The 16,927-nt window shown below is 36.0% G+C and overlaps 2 protein-coding genes and 1 long non-coding RNA gene across 11 annotated transcripts; 1 reads left to right on the forward strand and 2 right to left on the reverse strand.

The window, feature by feature from the left end:
* Positions 1 to 937: 937 nt before the first annotated feature.
* Positions 938 to 3,053, forward strand: LOC144201903 (uncharacterized). 7 transcript variants are annotated; one of them, XR_013327416.1, is made up of 5 exons: positions 938 to 1,096; positions 1,268 to 1,353; positions 2,577 to 2,658; positions 2,722 to 2,809; positions 2,867 to 3,053. XR_013327416.1 is itself a non-coding variant. In XM_077724734.1 (4 exons), the coding sequence occupies exons 1-4, from the start codon at positions 985 to 987 to the stop codon at positions 2,995 to 2,997; spliced, it is 417 nt and encodes a 138-aa protein (XP_077580860.1). In that variant the 5' UTR covers positions 938 to 984; the 3' UTR covers positions 2,998 to 3,053. The 7 variants fall into 7 exon arrangements, 2 of the variants coding, with proteins under 2 accessions (XP_077580860.1, XP_077580861.1); XR_013327418.1 differs by having other exon boundaries at positions 2,733 to 2,809; XR_013327420.1 differs by having other exon boundaries at positions 2,733 to 2,809; positions 2,886 to 3,053.
* Positions 3,054 to 3,824: 771 nt separating this feature from the next.
* LOC144202033 (uncharacterized) lies at positions 3,825 to 5,402 on the reverse strand. Of its 2 annotated transcripts, XR_013327444.1 has the most exons (4): positions 5,357 to 5,402; positions 5,046 to 5,106; positions 4,016 to 4,087; positions 3,825 to 3,930 (listed from the first exon to the last, which is right to left on the reverse strand). It is a non-coding gene; the product is annotated as an uncharacterized LOC144202033 (long non-coding RNA). The 2 variants fall into 2 exon arrangements; XR_013327443.1 differs by lacking the exon at positions 5,357 to 5,402 and having other exon boundaries at positions 5,046 to 5,338.
* A 553-nt stretch (positions 5,403 to 5,955) lies between these two features.
* Positions 5,956 to 15,542, reverse strand: LOC144201562 (arylsulfatase I-like). 2 transcript variants are annotated; one of them, XM_077724293.1, is made up of 11 exons: positions 15,393 to 15,542; positions 12,843 to 13,019; positions 12,570 to 12,709; positions 12,353 to 12,502; positions 12,205 to 12,279; positions 10,936 to 11,110; positions 9,309 to 9,545; positions 8,832 to 8,978; positions 7,682 to 7,817; positions 7,249 to 7,604; positions 5,956 to 6,545 (listed from the first exon to the last, which is right to left on the reverse strand). In XM_077724293.1, exons 2-11 carry the CDS (start codon positions 13,008 to 13,010, stop codon positions 6,114 to 6,116), a joined length of 2,016 nt encoding a protein of 671 aa, XP_077580419.1. In that variant the 5' UTR covers positions 13,011 to 13,019; positions 15,393 to 15,542; the 3' UTR covers positions 5,956 to 6,113. The 2 variants fall into 2 exon arrangements, with proteins under 2 accessions (XP_077580419.1, XP_077580420.1); XM_077724294.1 differs by lacking the exon at positions 9,309 to 9,545.
* Positions 15,543 to 16,927: the final 1,385 nt, after the last annotated feature.

The raw sequence follows: 16,927 nt of genomic DNA on the forward strand, positions 1-16,927 counted from the left end.
CTTTTCTCAAGAGAATATTTCTGCATTTCCCCTGGGAAAAAAATATATTTTTAAGAAATAAAAGTTAGAAAAAGCTTTTGTTTGAATCGGACATGTATATCATTAGTACATTTTTATAAAATATTGTCACATGATACCATCTAGCGGTCATAATTTTTAATGCACTTATTTTGATGTGATCTAAAACTTTACGTCTAACACCATATAGTCATTTAAAAAAATGCTAATTGACCAAAATCCAGATAGTATTGTAGGCTGGTAGCCAACGACGCTACTGTCATCGATCGTTACTATTGTCACGGTATACCAGCAAAAATTATCCCCAATCGTATGTATTTTTTAGCAGTGTGCATGGCAACATCGATAAAGGATGACATGCGCCTGCGTAGATCTACATAGAGTAAATATCGTGGAAGCAAGCATGGCGGAGCCACACAGTAAGAAACGAGTTACCGCGAGTAAACATGCGTCGTACGGTGTTTGTACAGTTTTTGGGGGGGTTGTACGGGGAATCATAATCATTTATAAGGGCAGTTATCGGCAGAGGTTGACAGGTATGAAGTATCATATAAATGTCTAGAAGTAAAAAACAAACACCAAAGTTCATCTCATCACAATGTTCATAATGTGCAATACTACTGTATTTCAAAGGATTAAAGCCCAACCAAAAAGTATTTACAGCTTCCCCCACAGACGTTAGGATGAATACAATGTATTTTTTTAAGTATGAAAGCCCAGTCAACACGTATTTACAGCCCCGCCCTCGCCCCACCGTTGACCAATGCATGTTATTATGAAAACAATGTATTTTTCTTTTAAGTATTTAAGTCCAAACAAAAAGCATTTACAGCCCCTCCACACAAACATCTACTGACTAATGCACGTTAATATGAAAAAAATATATTGTTTTTATGTGTCCTTTTTTTAATAGGCGTGGCCGAGGCCAGAGTTCAAATAGCCGACGTCAGACGCCAAAAAAGCCTGATGACCCCGGAAGAAGGACGGGTGTGCGTGCGTGCACTGCAGAGCAGCTCAAAAGTGACGATTTGCCGCCGAAATCCTGCCAAACTTCTCACAGAACGATGCTGCACATTTTGTACGTTGTCATTTGGGGATTTCGAACCCCCAGCTCTCGTCTCAAGAGTGATTAGTGACGCGATGTAGCCCCATTTGTATGCAGACAGCAAAATGTTTGCAAACACATTGGCTACATTGCGTTACCGATCGCTCCTTGTTTAAAAAGAAATCATTCTATTGTGTTTTTCAGATCCTCAACGAGCACAGACTGCTGGGAAACATCAAGAATGTGGCCAAAACGACCAGAAAGGAGCAACTTGTCGACGCCATAACAAAGTGAGTCATTTTTAAATAGTTGCGATTTTCTCTCTTCGTGTAATATTTAAACGCCAGCGTTCAGTGCTTTGCGCAATTGGCTCGATCTTCATCATGATGCATTCAATTTTTTTTAAATACCAAAAAAAAACTGTGGATAAGTCAACCACACAAATGTCATTAGTGGATGTGTAATGAATAAACAGTAATCCCTCGACTATCGCGGGTAATGTAGACCAGACATGGCTTTGATAAATGATAAACTGTAAAGGGGGCTCATCCCTATTGAAGTAAATGAATAAAAATACTGTAGTGGCAAGTGGAGTAGCTCCCGCTTGTGAGTTTTATGTGACTTTTCACATTATTCTGAACTTAAAAAAACCAATCTGCCATGTCGTGGAACTGAACATAAATGATAAAATTTCAGCCCCTTAACCTTTTTAATTTCAAAACATTTATTTAACAATAGTGCAGGTGTCATTTTTGACTCATTTAAACATAATGAGAAAAACAGAAGCTCTTTGTAAGAATGAATGGATTTGAAATAATTGACTGAAAACTTAAGAAAGAAGTAGGATTTATTTTAACTTTGTAGGCCCCTGTCCAGTGTTTTCAAATTTCCCACCACATGATCAAGATACGGATATATTTTCAGTCTCTACAGCAGACGTCTTTTTTGCCTTTTGGTGTTTTAAAGAAAAAAGCTAAATGTAGGAGGTAGTTTTCTCAAATTTTGACATTTGGCGCTAGTCTGTACTTTAATCTATTGTTTTCACTCCGTTTTTGGTTTCCTTCCTATGTGACTTGGGTACCCCAATCTGAGTACAGACTATTTTTTTTTGTTTTTCAGAATTCCAGCCAAGGGGAGCAGGTTTCCTGTCTATGTTGAGTTGGTGGAGCCAATCTTGACATAGGCATGAAACCTGGTCCCCCTTGGGTGGAATTCTGAAAAACAAAAAATATTTCCAAGGTCTTACCTTTTATTTTGAAAAAAAAAACTCGTAGATTTGTTCTGCCTGAGCATATCTGAGTTTTTTTTTAAATAAAAGCCAAGACTTTGTGAATGTTTTTCAAAATAAAAGGTGAGCTCTTCCCAATGTTTTTTTTATTTTTCAGAATCCACCAGATAGCCTCAGAGACCCCCAGCGGAAACCAATCTATTAACTTTTTCAAAATAAAAGGTGAGCCCTTCCCAATGTTTTTTTTTTTATTTAACTCTGTGTACTGACTCTTTTGTTTTTCAGAATCCACCAGAGGGGACCTGGTTTCTGCGTATGAACAGATAGGCTCAGGAGAACCAGTCTATGAAGTTTTTCAAAATAAAAGGTGAGCCCTTCTCATTTCTTCTTTATTTAACTCTGGGTACTGACCCCCTTTTTTGGTTTCCAGAATTCCACCAGGGGGTGGAGAAGATTCGATTTTTTACGATGCTGGAGCACCAACGGGAACCAATCTATGAAGTTTTTCAAAATAAAAGGTGAGCCCTTCTCATTGCTTTTTTAACTAAATGTACTAACCCCCCCTTTTTTTTCAGTTTTCCTGAATTCCACCAGGGGGTGGAGAAGATTCGATTTTTTACGATGCTGTAACACCAGCGGGAACCTATCTACAAACTTTTTCAAAATAAAAGCTGATTTCCTGTTTTTCCAGATTTCCTGCTGGTGACTAGAGGAATTACTTCATTTTACTTGTGTTTTTCAAAATAAAAGCTTTTAAATGTATACATGTGTATGTCTTTATCAAAAAATGCAAGTCACAATCAAAGTTCAAAAAATTTATTTACAAGTAAACATTTGTAGTTTAACAAAAAACAGCATAATACTTAAAAAATAAAATGTTAACAAGCAGGGGGGATAAATACTTAGAAAAAAAATTGACAAAAAGGGGGGACAAATTTAGAAAATAAGTCTTTAAAAAAAGGGTGATAAATACTTATAAAATAAAATTAGAAAATGCAGGGGGGATGAACACTTAGAATAAAAATTGACAAAAAGCAGGGAGATAAACACTTAGGATAAAAATTAACAAAAAGCAGGGAGGATAAACTTTTAGAATAAAAATTGACAAAAAGCAGGGAGATAAACACTTAGGATAAAAATTAACAAAAAGCAGGGGGGATAAACTTTTAGAATAAAAATTGACAAAAAGCAGGGGGACAAATATTTAGAATAAAAATTGACAAAAAGCAGGGGGGATAAACAATTAGGACAAAAAGCAGGGGGATAAACATGATAAAATTGAAAAAAGTGGGAACATGAAGAAAAAAAATTGAAAAAAGAAGGGGGGATAAATACTTAGAAAATAAAATTTGAAAATGCAGGGGGGATAAATACTTGAAAATAAAATTTAGAAGAAAAAAAACTGGGGGGGATTAACACTAATATAATTAGAAGGAAAAAAAAACACTTAGAATTCTTGCTCCAAAATTAAATGACAACCTTCTTACCTTAAAGATTTAGTCAAAAAGCTCTGAAAATGAACGGCCAGTGAAATGTCATCAGGATTTAGGCTTTTATTTAATTTGGATTTTCAGAAATACAGAGACAACATATGATGCAAGAGAGACATCTTCAAGTGGGCAACCAAGATACCTCAGGCCTGTTGTGTGCAAGAAAAATAGCAAAAGTTAGAATATATACAGACTGAAGGGAGATTCAACTTTTTTTGTGGGGCTAAATTTTACCTTGATCAGTCCCAGTCTCCCCTTCTGTAACCTCTAGAGTGATCTAGGCACACAGAAAGCTGCATCTTGGTGCTGAACAGAGAAAAAAAAGCACAAGTTAGCATATATACAGCCTGGAGATTCAACAGGTCGGCTTAGTTTTATTTTATTTTTTAATGGGAAGTAGTTTTATCTTGATGCTAAACAGTGAAAACTTGATTTAACCAAGGCATTTGGGGGTTGCCAACCAATTACAGCATAGAGAAATCTTACAAGAATTTTAATAAACCATCAAGATAAAGAATGAAAATAAGTTAGTGAGTGCTGTTTCCCCTTTTACAGACAAGGCGATTAAATATACAGCTAGGACAAGGGTGTCAAACTCGGGTTGGTTCGCAGGCCGCAATAAGCTCAACTTGATTTCACGTGAGCTGTACTATTTAGATATTTTTTTCTATTTAAATTGGATTAAAAAAACTGCATCAAAAGCCCTAAATATTCAGGTTTTTTTATAGATCTAAAATAAATGTTTGAGCCTTTTTTTTCTTCATGAGGGAAAATATCTTGTGATAATTTGTTTTTCATTTCAAAATGAAACAAAATATTTTGGGGAAAGTGGAAAACAATTTTTAAAATTAATTTATTTTTAGATTTTATATGCTTTTTTTTAACTTAAAAACACAAAAAGTAAAAAATGGATCAAACAATACAATTATTGATTTAAAAAGGGGGAAGATGAGGTAATATCATATACATGTTTAATCTTCATTTAAATGTGATCCTAACAGAAAGGCAGCACTCATGATTTACTTTCTCGGGCCGCACAAAATGACACGATGGGCCAGATTTGGCCCGCGGACCGCACCTTTGACACCAGCGAGCTAGGAGGAAGCTGGCTTAAATTTTGTATACTTGATGTTTTTTGGAAAAACATAAAAATTACAAATCGGGAACGGGTGTTTAGCACTCAGAATGAAAACGATTACATACAAAACAACAGGAACTAAGTCGTGCCCCTGGATGTCATTCTAGACCTAGAGTGAACACTTACCCAAGAAACTGTCGGTTGATGTCTTGCATTGTTTGATTAAATTTAAAGTCTTGCTACACGACTAGATCATGGAGAGAAAACGGAGAACATACGTTTTAAGTCAAATGGTGACGCCAACACTAATGCTGACTAGACACATTTGGCACAAAACCGGTCGAGAAAAGAAGCCCATACTTAAATTGTCGACGGTGTATTAAACCTGGCATTAAACTAAGAGATTTGTTGGCGTTTTGGGCTCAAATAATTGCTGAATAATCTCCCGATCGCGTGATAAAAACGCATTTAGGCCAGTGAATTGCTCGACATCTTACCTCGTCGGCGTGTGTGGGAAAAGCGTTCCAAAAGGAAATGTTACCTCACATGCACTTAATTAACTCCGTCACGTCGACAATAGGCGTAACCACGCCCATATTTTCACGTCACGTTGCGGCGTAACCACGCCCATATTGTCCCGTCACATTGAAAGTAGAAAAGATGGTGAGTTCCTTACCGCGCTCTTAAGAGGTGGTTTGTCCTCCCAATCCGTCTGTGTTGAGAAGATGGCGAAGAATAGTCGGGAGTTGTGTGGTCTTGGTTTTTTGGGGGGCTTGTAGGGGGGAATCATAATCATTTATAAGGGCAGTTATAAGGGCAGAGGTTGCCAGGTATGCTTTTGGTTGCTGGTCAAATGGTGAGTTTACTGTTGAAACCAGCTCTCAAAATTATATTCATGCGAGAGAGTTTAATATCTAAAAGAGAAATTTAATATTTAAGTACTATTTAATATCTAAGTAGTACATTTGACCGGTGACCAAAAGACCGGCGACCAAACGTCCGGTCACGAACAAAACCAATGACCTTGTAGGAACACCATCCACCCCCCAAGAAATATTTTTTAATAAAATAATTTTACAGCAAAGATCATGTGAAATCAGTGCATTTTCACTGTATTTTCACCCAAAACAGACATTTTTGTCAATCAAGTCACATTTTCCAAAGTTTTATCCCCCTATGGGAAAATGTCGGTAGTGAAAGTGAGATTCTTAAGAGAAAGATCTGGCGTCGTTGCAGATGATGCGCGTGTTGTTGTCATTCGGACGAATCTGTAATACGACTGGACATGATGCCCGTGTTGAGTTTCAGAAAGAACGCCTTCAGCTTGCACAATCGGCATTTGCTGTTCTTTTTCTTCTTCTTACCCGGATAAACCTTCTTCTTGTAAATAGTCTCTTGGTCCCGGTCCATCCAGGGCACCCAGGCGCCGCCGTGCCGGTCGGGATGGGCGCGTGGGTCGTCGGGCGGGAAGAAGACTGGCACGGCGGTGCGGTTATAATGCCCCAGTCGGGTGAGAAGCTGGCGGACCACGTCGGGGCGTGTCCGGGAGAGGTCGTGCCGCTCGTACGGGTCGGCGCTGATGTTGAACAACCACACGCTTTTGGTCGCCTCTGTGATCGGTCCGTGCTGCAGCGACGGGAACGCTCGCTCCAGATTCCACCATCGGCCCGACAACGTTGGCAAGACCTGAGTCACAAAAACGGCTGATTACTTGGCGAGGGAATAAAAATGTAAAGAATGAAAATGGGCATTTTTTATCTCCACACCACCAAAAATGTTTTTCGAAGAAGAAAATGGAATATGTATCTTAATATACATTTTTACAAAAAAGTGTATATATACATATGCATATGCATATGCATATGCATATACATATACCTATACATATACATATACATATACATATACACATACACATACACATACACATACACATACACATACACATACACATACACATATACATACACATACACATACATACACACACACATACACATAAACATACACATCCACATCCACATATACATATACATATACATATACATACACATACACATACACATACACATACACATCCACATACACATACACATATACATATTCCACCTGTTTGGAGTTTCCGTGTTAACCCCGGGCCTGGTTGGGTTTTCTTTGGGTATTCCAGTTTCCTCCCACTTTAAAAAAAACATGCATGGTAGGCTGATTGGACACTCTAAATTGCACTTTTGAGCGAAAGGCAGACTACACACTAGACTGGTCACCAGTCAAATGTAGGTCACACAGAAAGAGACAAACGACCATCCGCACTCCCAATCATACCGCCACTAGTGGGAATTGAGCCTGCGCCCATAACTACGTGCGGTAAACATCACTCAAGTAAGATTACCTGCAGGGGGACCCACTCTCCATGTCCGGGGTCCCCAGTGAGCAGTTTCCAGTCCCCGACTCTGATGGCCGCTTGGATGGATGTGTCCCACACGGGCGTCTCGCCCGCCGGGGAGAGAGAATCAGCTGCGTTGGCAACCGAGGGTTTAGACTTGAGTTGCGAACGAAGCTTTGCGGGGGTCAAGGACAAGTTGTCCTCAGGGACCGCCGTCCTTCTGGCTTTGGGCCGTTTCAGACGCGCTTTGAGATAGGAGTTCAACTTCTTTGAGCTTTTGAAAGCTGACTTTTGCTTTGGTCGTGGCTTCAGTTGCTTCTTTTTTCTTTTTGTTTTCTTCGGTTTCTTGAAGACTGAGTTGCCTGTCAAAACAGAACTGACATGTTGACCAAACTTCACTTGGGGGTGAAAAAAATTTGAATTGGACCGGAGGTCCTACTTTCTGGCACTTGCCGGGCACGTGCGGGCTCGGGGGCTTTGTGCAGGGGGTCGATGTTGTGAAGGATTTCGTGACGAGGCGATTCCTGGCCTTCGCTGATGGCGCCCCAAACGTCAAAGCCGTCCAGACATTGGCTCTGCCCCACAAAAACAAACATACATTTTTCCAAAAATTCCACTCAGCATATATGTGTACATATATGTGTATATATATATGTGTATATTATATATATGTTTATATGTGTACATATATGTGTATATATATATGTGTATATTATATATATGTATATATGTGTACATATATGTGTATATATATGTGAATATTATATATATGTATATATGTGTACATATATGTGTATATATATATGTGTATATTATATATATGTATATGTGTACATATATGTGTATATTAAATATATATATGTATATATGTGTACATATATGTGTATATATTTGTATATATATATATGTGTATATATGTGTATATATATATATGTGTATATGTGTATATATATATATGTGTGTATATATGTATATATATATATATATATATATATATATATATATATATATATATATATATATATATATATATATATATATATATATATATATATATATATATATATATATATATATATATATATATATATATATATATATATATATATATATATATATATATATATATATATATATATATATATATACATATATATAAAACTGTGAAATAAAAAAGGTTATTTTTAGTGTTACACCCCTGCCGATACTAGTATAGCAATAAAATAAAATGGAATATAAAGCAAAATATTCACCTAAATATTGTTGAATGTGTTCATTTAAATCATCTTTTAAATAAATAGGCCTGTAGTTTAAATGGTGGAAAAATGTTTGAGTTTAATGTTAATTCTTGCCAGGATTTTATAAACAAATTAATATGAGCATGTAGAAAGACATTAGCTTTGTTAGAAAGAAGGAAAATGAGAAACAATAGGCTAGCAATTTGTGTAATTAGTAAAGTGCCCATTTTGTGTATTAAGCCACGAACCAAAAGCAAATTGAGCAGTAACGGGAGGCAACAACAACAACAAAGATACGGGTGCAATGTTAGTTCTAAATGTGATGTTCTCTTTTTTTAAGCGTGCCACTACCTGGCTTACGTTTCCTCCGGCCAGCGCCAGCAAGGTCGGGAACCAGTCGGTGATGTGAATGAGTGCTTTAGACACGCGCCTCCTGCGTCGCAGCAACGGGCTGTGCACGAAGGCCACGCCGCGGACCCCCCCTTCCCAGTATGTGCCCTGCAGTTGACAACGATCATTAACTGAAGACACAATCCAATTCTCGGCAGAAACATATATATACACAACAAAAAGAACAGTTTTATAGAGCAATCTAGAGCTTTCAGACCTTAGAAATTCGTATTTGTTTGTATTATTGCTCCTACACTATACACTGTATACTTTATCATATATATATGGCAGATCCAAACTATGTTGTGGTGAATACACAAAGTGTTGAGGTATTACTGTACTTATTTCCAAATTAAATAATTGAAGTAGAGGAGAGTACAGTTGAGTAGAGTAGTATTAAGTTGTCTTTTGTGTTGGCTGGGGGGGAGTCGGCATTACCTTTCGACCTCTGAGTGGCCAGTTGCTCCCCCCGGTAAAGGGTTGCGCTCCGTTGTCGGTGGAGTAGACGATGACGCTGTTGCGGTAAAAGCCAGCCTTGCGTAGGGCGTACGTGACGTTGCGCACCGCCTCGTCCACCGTCGACACCATGGCGGCGAACCTCCTGCGTGCCACGTCGCCCATGTCGCGATACGGGTAGATGTATGACTTAGGCGGCTGGAGTGGTGTATGCACCGCCTACGCAAAAATGATGGATAGTCATCTGCTCAAAGCTGCATTTTTGATTTCAAATCTTGAATTTAGTTAAGGAGAACACGTTAACTTATGGGGTTATTATTGTTCAGTTATTTTTGTTTGATAGAAAACCTATGATGTCTGCAATTTATGTCAAAGTTTTTTTAAAAAGTGAAAAACAGACAACTTATGTGAGAATAATGAGACGTTTTTTCTGTTTGTGGATAAAGGTAGTCATAGAATGTTTAAAAAAAATATTTACAGCTTTATTTTGGACACTTACGAGCATTTAAATATGTTTGAGTTGTAATATTGTCAGTTAAAATGGGCCAAATTTTGTGGGAGGGGATTCAAAATTAAAGTCATTTGTAATATATTTTCATTACGTGCAGATAAAGGTGCTTTGATTTAATAAATCGTGTTTTAAAAAAAGTGTAATGTTAAAGTAAGGTAGGTTTTTTTCAAAAATATTATTTGAATATTTGTTTATTGAAGATAGTTGCCATTTAAGTATTATGTCTATATAATAAAAACCGCATTTTTTTAAACAAAAGTGACTGTAAAATCATTTCAGATAAGGTTTTGAAATAATTTTTTTGGCATTGAAATTTGAGAAAAGAAGTAGCTATTTCAAAAGACTATTATTTTGTATGTATTTATGTTCATTATTTGTGTGTTTTTATTTTAATTATTATTGTTTATTTATTTTCATTATTTGTGTGTATTTATTTTAATTATTTTGAGTATTTATTTTCATTATTTTTGTGTATTTATTTTCATTATTTTTATGCATGTATTTTCATTATTTTTGTGTATTTATTTTCATTATTTTGTGTATTTATTTTAATTATTTGTGTGTATTTATTTTCATCATTTTTGTGTATTTATCTTCATTATTATTCTATTGTTTTTATCACTGTTATTATTAAAATGGGCACAATCCAATTCTCGGCAGAAACATATATATATATATACACAGCATAAAGAACAGTTTTATAGGTTCACAGAGCAATATTATGTAACTTTATGTAACTTTTATGTAACTTATTTATTATTATATTTATTCATTAATTTATTGATTATTTTTCACTCTAAATTGCCCCAAGCATCAATGTTTGTCCGTCTCTTTGAGCCCTATGATTGGTTGGCCACCAATTCAGGGTATCCCCAACCTAGTGCCCAGGCTTGGGATATGCTCCAGCACCCCCCGCAACCCTTAAGAAGCTAAGCGGTACATAAAATGAATTAAAGAATAAAAATATATTTTGGAGGTATAGTTGTGGGGGAGAAAAAGAATATTCTGGGTGAACTTTGTAGTCTAAAATAAAATAATATAAAAGAAAAGAGTTAGATATGAAGTTTTTTTGAGCATTGCTCATGTTTTTGTTGTTACCTGCAAGGAGAGAAGCAGGAAGATTGGTCGCTGGGAGGGATCATGATTCTGGATGATTTTGCGCGCTTGCTGCGTGAATAGAGTGGTGGAGTATTTTCCTTGGTGACCCCAGGCTACACTCTCATTGGCGTGGAGGTCGTAGCCGCACACGCCAGGACCGTCGCATGAGCCGTAACTGTACGCAGTACGAGTGACACACAGACATTTCATATTACATCACTGATGTGACCATTACAAAAAAAAGACTATTTTTGGCCTTAAAAAAATGCTGTGGAAATTTTTATCTTGTCAACGGTTTTGTAGATCTGGAAGAAAGTGTGTGTGTTTATTGAATGATTTCTGTTATTATATAAGAGTTGCTGAGATGTTTATTTGGCGTCTGTTTTGTTTTGGTTGCAAATAGCACATTGAAAACCTTAACTTTCAGTCGTAATGATAAGTAAAGCAACATATATTTTTTGTTTTTTTAATGACTTTTGTTTTTTACTTTCTTTTATATTGTACAAGCTTGTTTAGAACCAACATTTAGTATTGTATTACTGTAAGTATTTCAATGTAAATTTGGACTTTAACAGTAAAATGTGACGTGCAAATTCAGGTGGCTAAATGATGAAAAATAAGTTGAAAAAAATTGAACATTATTATCGTATCTGAATTCACTAGATTCACCAGAACCTGTCTTTTTCTAACTTATATTGTACCGTCATAAAACTTGCTCAAAGGTTGCATTTTGGGCAGAGGAAGAATTAGATACAGTCTTCCCTCGATTATCGTGACTTTACTTATTGAGAATTCACTTTTTTGTGTTTTTTTCTGCTAATATTTGACCGGAGGTTGTTGACAGGGAGGATTCTGTAAGTGTCTGCGCCCCGTCTGTGTCGCAAAATTCATGCTTGGCTGGTTGACTTCACTAAATGACTAATGTCGCGATATTGTTCCGCAACCACAGCTGTGTCACTACGGTATAAAATAAAAAAAACCTGATCGACCTTCTCCGGTCGATTATGCTTACTACGTTACCTTAATTAATTTTTTTAAGGTTCATAAAATTGGAAAATCCATGCTGAAACTCGTAAGCAGAAGCCACTCTTGCTACTAGGACTTAAGAAGTTAGTTATAATAAGCTAACACTACTTAGCGATTTTTCAATTATCACGGCCATGTCTGGTCTACATTAACTGCAATATTTGAGGGATTACTGTAATACTTTTTGAGCAATTGGTCAAGAAATGGCCACAAAAGTATTGAGAAGTTGAAAAAAGCAGACACCTGTAGTAGTCGACACTCCCCGTCAAGGATCCGAAGAAGGAGTCAAATCCTTTTCTGGTGGGCAGGCACTCCTTCCTGGAGACAAAATACAATTGGCAGTCTAACGCCGTCCACAGCGGCCAATGGTGGGGGAGTATGCGTTACTCACGTGTAGAATCCGAGATGCCACTTCCCCACCATGTGCGTGGCGTAACCGGCTTGTCGCAGCCTTTGTGGAAGTGTGTCCATGTGTGGCGGAAGGCAACTGGGCTGGCTGGGCCGGATGATGGAGTGCTGCAACCCCGTGTGGATCTGGTACCTGGAAAAAGACCACGTCAACCGGGTGGGACGGTGTCGGTGGGGTGCCAGCCAAGCGCCGGTGGTACCTGCCGGTGAGGAGCTGGCTCCGCGATGGCGTGCAGATGGGCTGTACGTAGTAGTTCTCCAGCTTGACGCCCTCAGCCGCCAACTTGTCCAATGTAGGCGTCTTGATACTCGGGTTGTGGTAGCCGATGTCGTTGAAGCCCTAGAACAGAAAAATATGACATTTTTTATTGTTTTCAAGTGGAAAAGATCCAGTTAACTTTGCTCTCCATGAGCAATCCTTTTTGAATTGTTTCATTTTCTCTAGCAGCACTAGACTGCTGATATATGCCCACCTGATCATCGATGAGGATAAAGATGATGTGAGGTTGCTTCTTTCGGCCCTTAGTTGTCGCCGCTTTATCATTCTTGAAATCGCCGTCGGAGACATCGTTCCCGTCGTGTCGGTCGGGTCGGACGAAACAAAGAGTCAGGAAAAGCGTTGTGGCGGCCGCTGCCCGCATCTTACCACACTGGCAAAGATATTTTTTTTGTTAGTAAATATTTGACTTTTGTATGAAAGCAGAGAATGATGGAAAAGTGAAACATTGCATTTGCGCAAATAGGAGTAGAATTTTAAGGGGAGAAAAATGTAGTTTTTATTCAGAAAAAAATGTTTTGTAAAAAAACAGCCAAAAGCAAAAAATACTTGTGAAATTTCTGGCTTTTCTTCAGTAGAACAAAAACATTTTTCAGCGGTACGCTAAGAACGAAGCACTTTGTATAAAAATACGTAATACAACAAGTAAAATATCGTAATACTACAGCTGTAATCTTGAAACATTATGTAATGTTATGTAAAATTACAATTTATTGCTCTTAATTTTACATATGTAGTTATTTAAAGACTTTTTCTCTTTAGAACAAATGTTACAAAGTAATTACTTCCCTGTAATGTTATACATATTTTTCTTCTTAAAATTACAACGCATGACTTTATTCTCATAATATTCCATCTTTTATTCTTGTTTTACAACATATGACTTGATTCTCAACATATTATAACTTTAATCCCCTAATATTAGGTTTAAAAGATCTGTTAGTCAATTGAACATCACAGTTTGCCAAAGTAAAAGCAGATGTTTGCAAACAAAAGATCACCATTTTCTCTTCATTTAGCACTATTAGAAGAATTAAACTGCAATGATTTGGGCAATTTGAAGTCAACTAGTCTCTAAATGCTTTCTTAATCATTACCATATTTGTCAAAAATCTTTTTGACTCTCCCTCAGATGTGGATTCATAAATCACATTCTTCCTCCCATGCCACTTCCTTGAGGCCAAGCATTTCAACGAGTAATGTTTGATATTCATGCTTTCATAGGAATCTTTTAACCTGTTCAATATGTCAATGAAGCATGTTGAAATGTTCAAATCCGTGTACAAAAAATGCCCTTTTAATGAGTCTTTTTTTTTCATCTGGCTTTAGGGAAAAAAATGTGATCTCATGAGATTTGGATGTCTTTGTTGCTTTCGGCGACTGGTCTTAATCATGGGTGCACTGGCTCTAAAATTCTTCCATGCTACCATGGAAAAAACTTACAGTCGTAGCTTTACTTACAAAATGAATTGGTTCCAGAACTTTTTTCGTAACTTGAAAATTTCGTAATTAAAGGTGTAATTTATATGCAAATTCTCTAATTTGTTACACTGTCCTCACATCACTACCAACTAAAACCTTTTAAATTGGTCAAAGTGTCACAATTTAGGATGAAAGATGTGAGGAAACACAAAAAATAAAGAAAATTATAAGAAAATGATTTATTAATGTCTTTAAATAAATAAAGCATATGAAAATGTGCCCTCTCCGGAAGTTATAATGGGAGATATGATACCACCAGATGGCGGTAAGAGCCCATTCTACCATGGCCGAAAGCCGTCCACTTCGTAGTACTACATTTTAGACTAGGGGTGGGCAAACTTTTTGGCCCGGGGGCCACATTAACTATAAAAATTTGACGGATGGGCCGGGTCAACACAAGATACGATACATATAAAAAACTGCATCCGTTAACAGTACACATGAAACATAAACAGAAAAAGGACTAAAGTATTACCAAACTCATCACTCATCATTAAAGTAAAAAGTATAAAGTACAAAGTAAAGTAAAAAGGGATGTATTAACAAATATTAAAATGTAATTTAAAAAAGATAGAGGGGCTGTAAAACAAGAAAAACAAATAAAAGTAGACAGAGCTACTGCCACTGGCTTCCGCGTGACGGCGCCATTTTGGGGAGGGAAAAAAATCTGGCGGGCCGGATTAAAAAGCCTAGAGGGCCGGATGCGGCCCGCGGGCCATAGTTTACCCAAAGCTGTTTTAGACTTTTACGTGTGCCCCATGTGTGTGTGTGTGTGTGTGTGTTTGTGTGTGTGAAAATCAATGCATCCGCAATAATATTTTCAAAATAAAATAACAGATAAGGAAATGCATTTACTCTTTGGAAGATTTCATAACTTGGATCGTTTTCGTATCTCCAGTCACTCATTTGCATATAACAAAATCGTAACCTGAAAATTTGGTACCGAGGGGCATTTGTAAGTAGAGGCATGACTGTATAATACATTGACTCGCATTGACGTAAACACAAGACCAATCCACTTGAACTGAATCACTGCAAGTGAAATGGACGTCTACTGCCGTCAATGGCATTAAAGCATTTTCCCTCACAGTTTTAGTGGATTAGACGCCTATCACAGTTAGTGGTGGTATTCAATGAGTTAAAAAGAAAAGAAAAAAAATAGAAAAATCACACACACCATTGGTCTGGTATGGGTGGGACCTTGGCAGCTGTCAATCAATCCATCAATCAATAAAGAATGTGTCAGTTATTGTAGAAACATTACCTCGATGTGGGTTGACTCTGATTTAATTCATTCTTGATCTTGTTGTTGGGCTCGGACGCCGCCGCATGTCTGCAAGTTTCTAAAAGAGCTTTCTTCACACTCCCACTGGAAGAAAAAAATCTCCTAAAGGGGAAAAATACACACACTCGTCAAGTGTCCACGTAGTCGTTGCACAAGACATCCGGTTTGAGCCAAAAAAACAAGAGTTCCTGGAAGTAATTTTCAATTGAAAATATCAACGTAAATATTGCTAAAGCACGAATTATAGTGAAATTGTTATTTTTTATTACACTTTTTAGTTGCTCTCAGTGATAGCTAGGGCGGTTAGCAATTAGCTTCAAGTTAGCACAGGTATTAGTCAACGGTCGCATATTAAGTCTGATGCACAACACATTTACTGTATTTGCTATTAAATATTGATCTTATTATTTTTGTTGCACCATCCTTGCGTTCGCGCTAACAAACCCACAGCGAACAGTTTGATTTTATTTTGAAAAATAAACCAGACCACATCCGCCGTTGATGTCTATGTTTTTTTTCTTAGGGTGGAAATTTGAGTCGAAAATGACGCTCCAAACTTTTTCACGCCTTTCAAGTCTCACGTACTCTTTTATGGTCTGATTCACAACTTTGACCAGACATTATATTATAATAAATAGATAGATAGATAGATAGATAGATAGATAGATAGATACAGATAAATAATGCATCATTCGTTCTTGCAATGATAAAGAATTCTATTCTAATTAAAACCAAATGTACTTTCAAAACCAACTTGAGTTCTGCAGCATTCCTTTCAAACATACAAAAAGCAAACATTATTTTTGTTAGATGGTTAGAAAGGTGTATATATTTTTTGTAAATACATTTACATGAAAGTATTCATTCATTCATTTTCCGTATTGTTTATCATCACAAATAAACAATAAACTTAAAAAATCACAATAAGACAGGCTGGCAAGCTAAATTGTTTACATGACACATGAACTCCTCAATAAATCAAATAATAATCCAAATAATAATAATGAAAAAAATCTGACTTCATAATAGTCGGTGGAAAATATATATATATATATATATATATATATATATATATATATATATATATATATATATATATATATATATATATATATATATATATATATATATATATATATATATATATATATATATATATATATATATATATATATATATATATATATATATATATATATATATATATATATATATATATATATATATATATATATATATATATATATATATATATATATATATATATATATATATATATATATATATATATATATATATATATATATATATATATATATATATATATATATATATATATATATATATATATATATATATATATATATATATATATATATATATATATATATATATATATATAAATCTTATATTACTATGAAATTTTGTATAACAAAGGCTTGAGATAGCGTCTCTATTTTATTCCCGGATTCATTTGTGCCTCGGAAGACTACAACTCCCATGATACACCTTGG

The sequence above is a fragment of the Stigmatopora nigra genome, chromosome 9 (genome assembly GCF_051989575.1).
Source record: "Stigmatopora nigra isolate UIUO_SnigA chromosome 9, RoL_Snig_1.1, whole genome shotgun sequence".
In the NCBI taxonomy this organism is placed as follows: Eukaryota; Metazoa; Chordata; class Actinopteri; order Syngnathiformes; family Syngnathidae; genus Stigmatopora; species Stigmatopora nigra.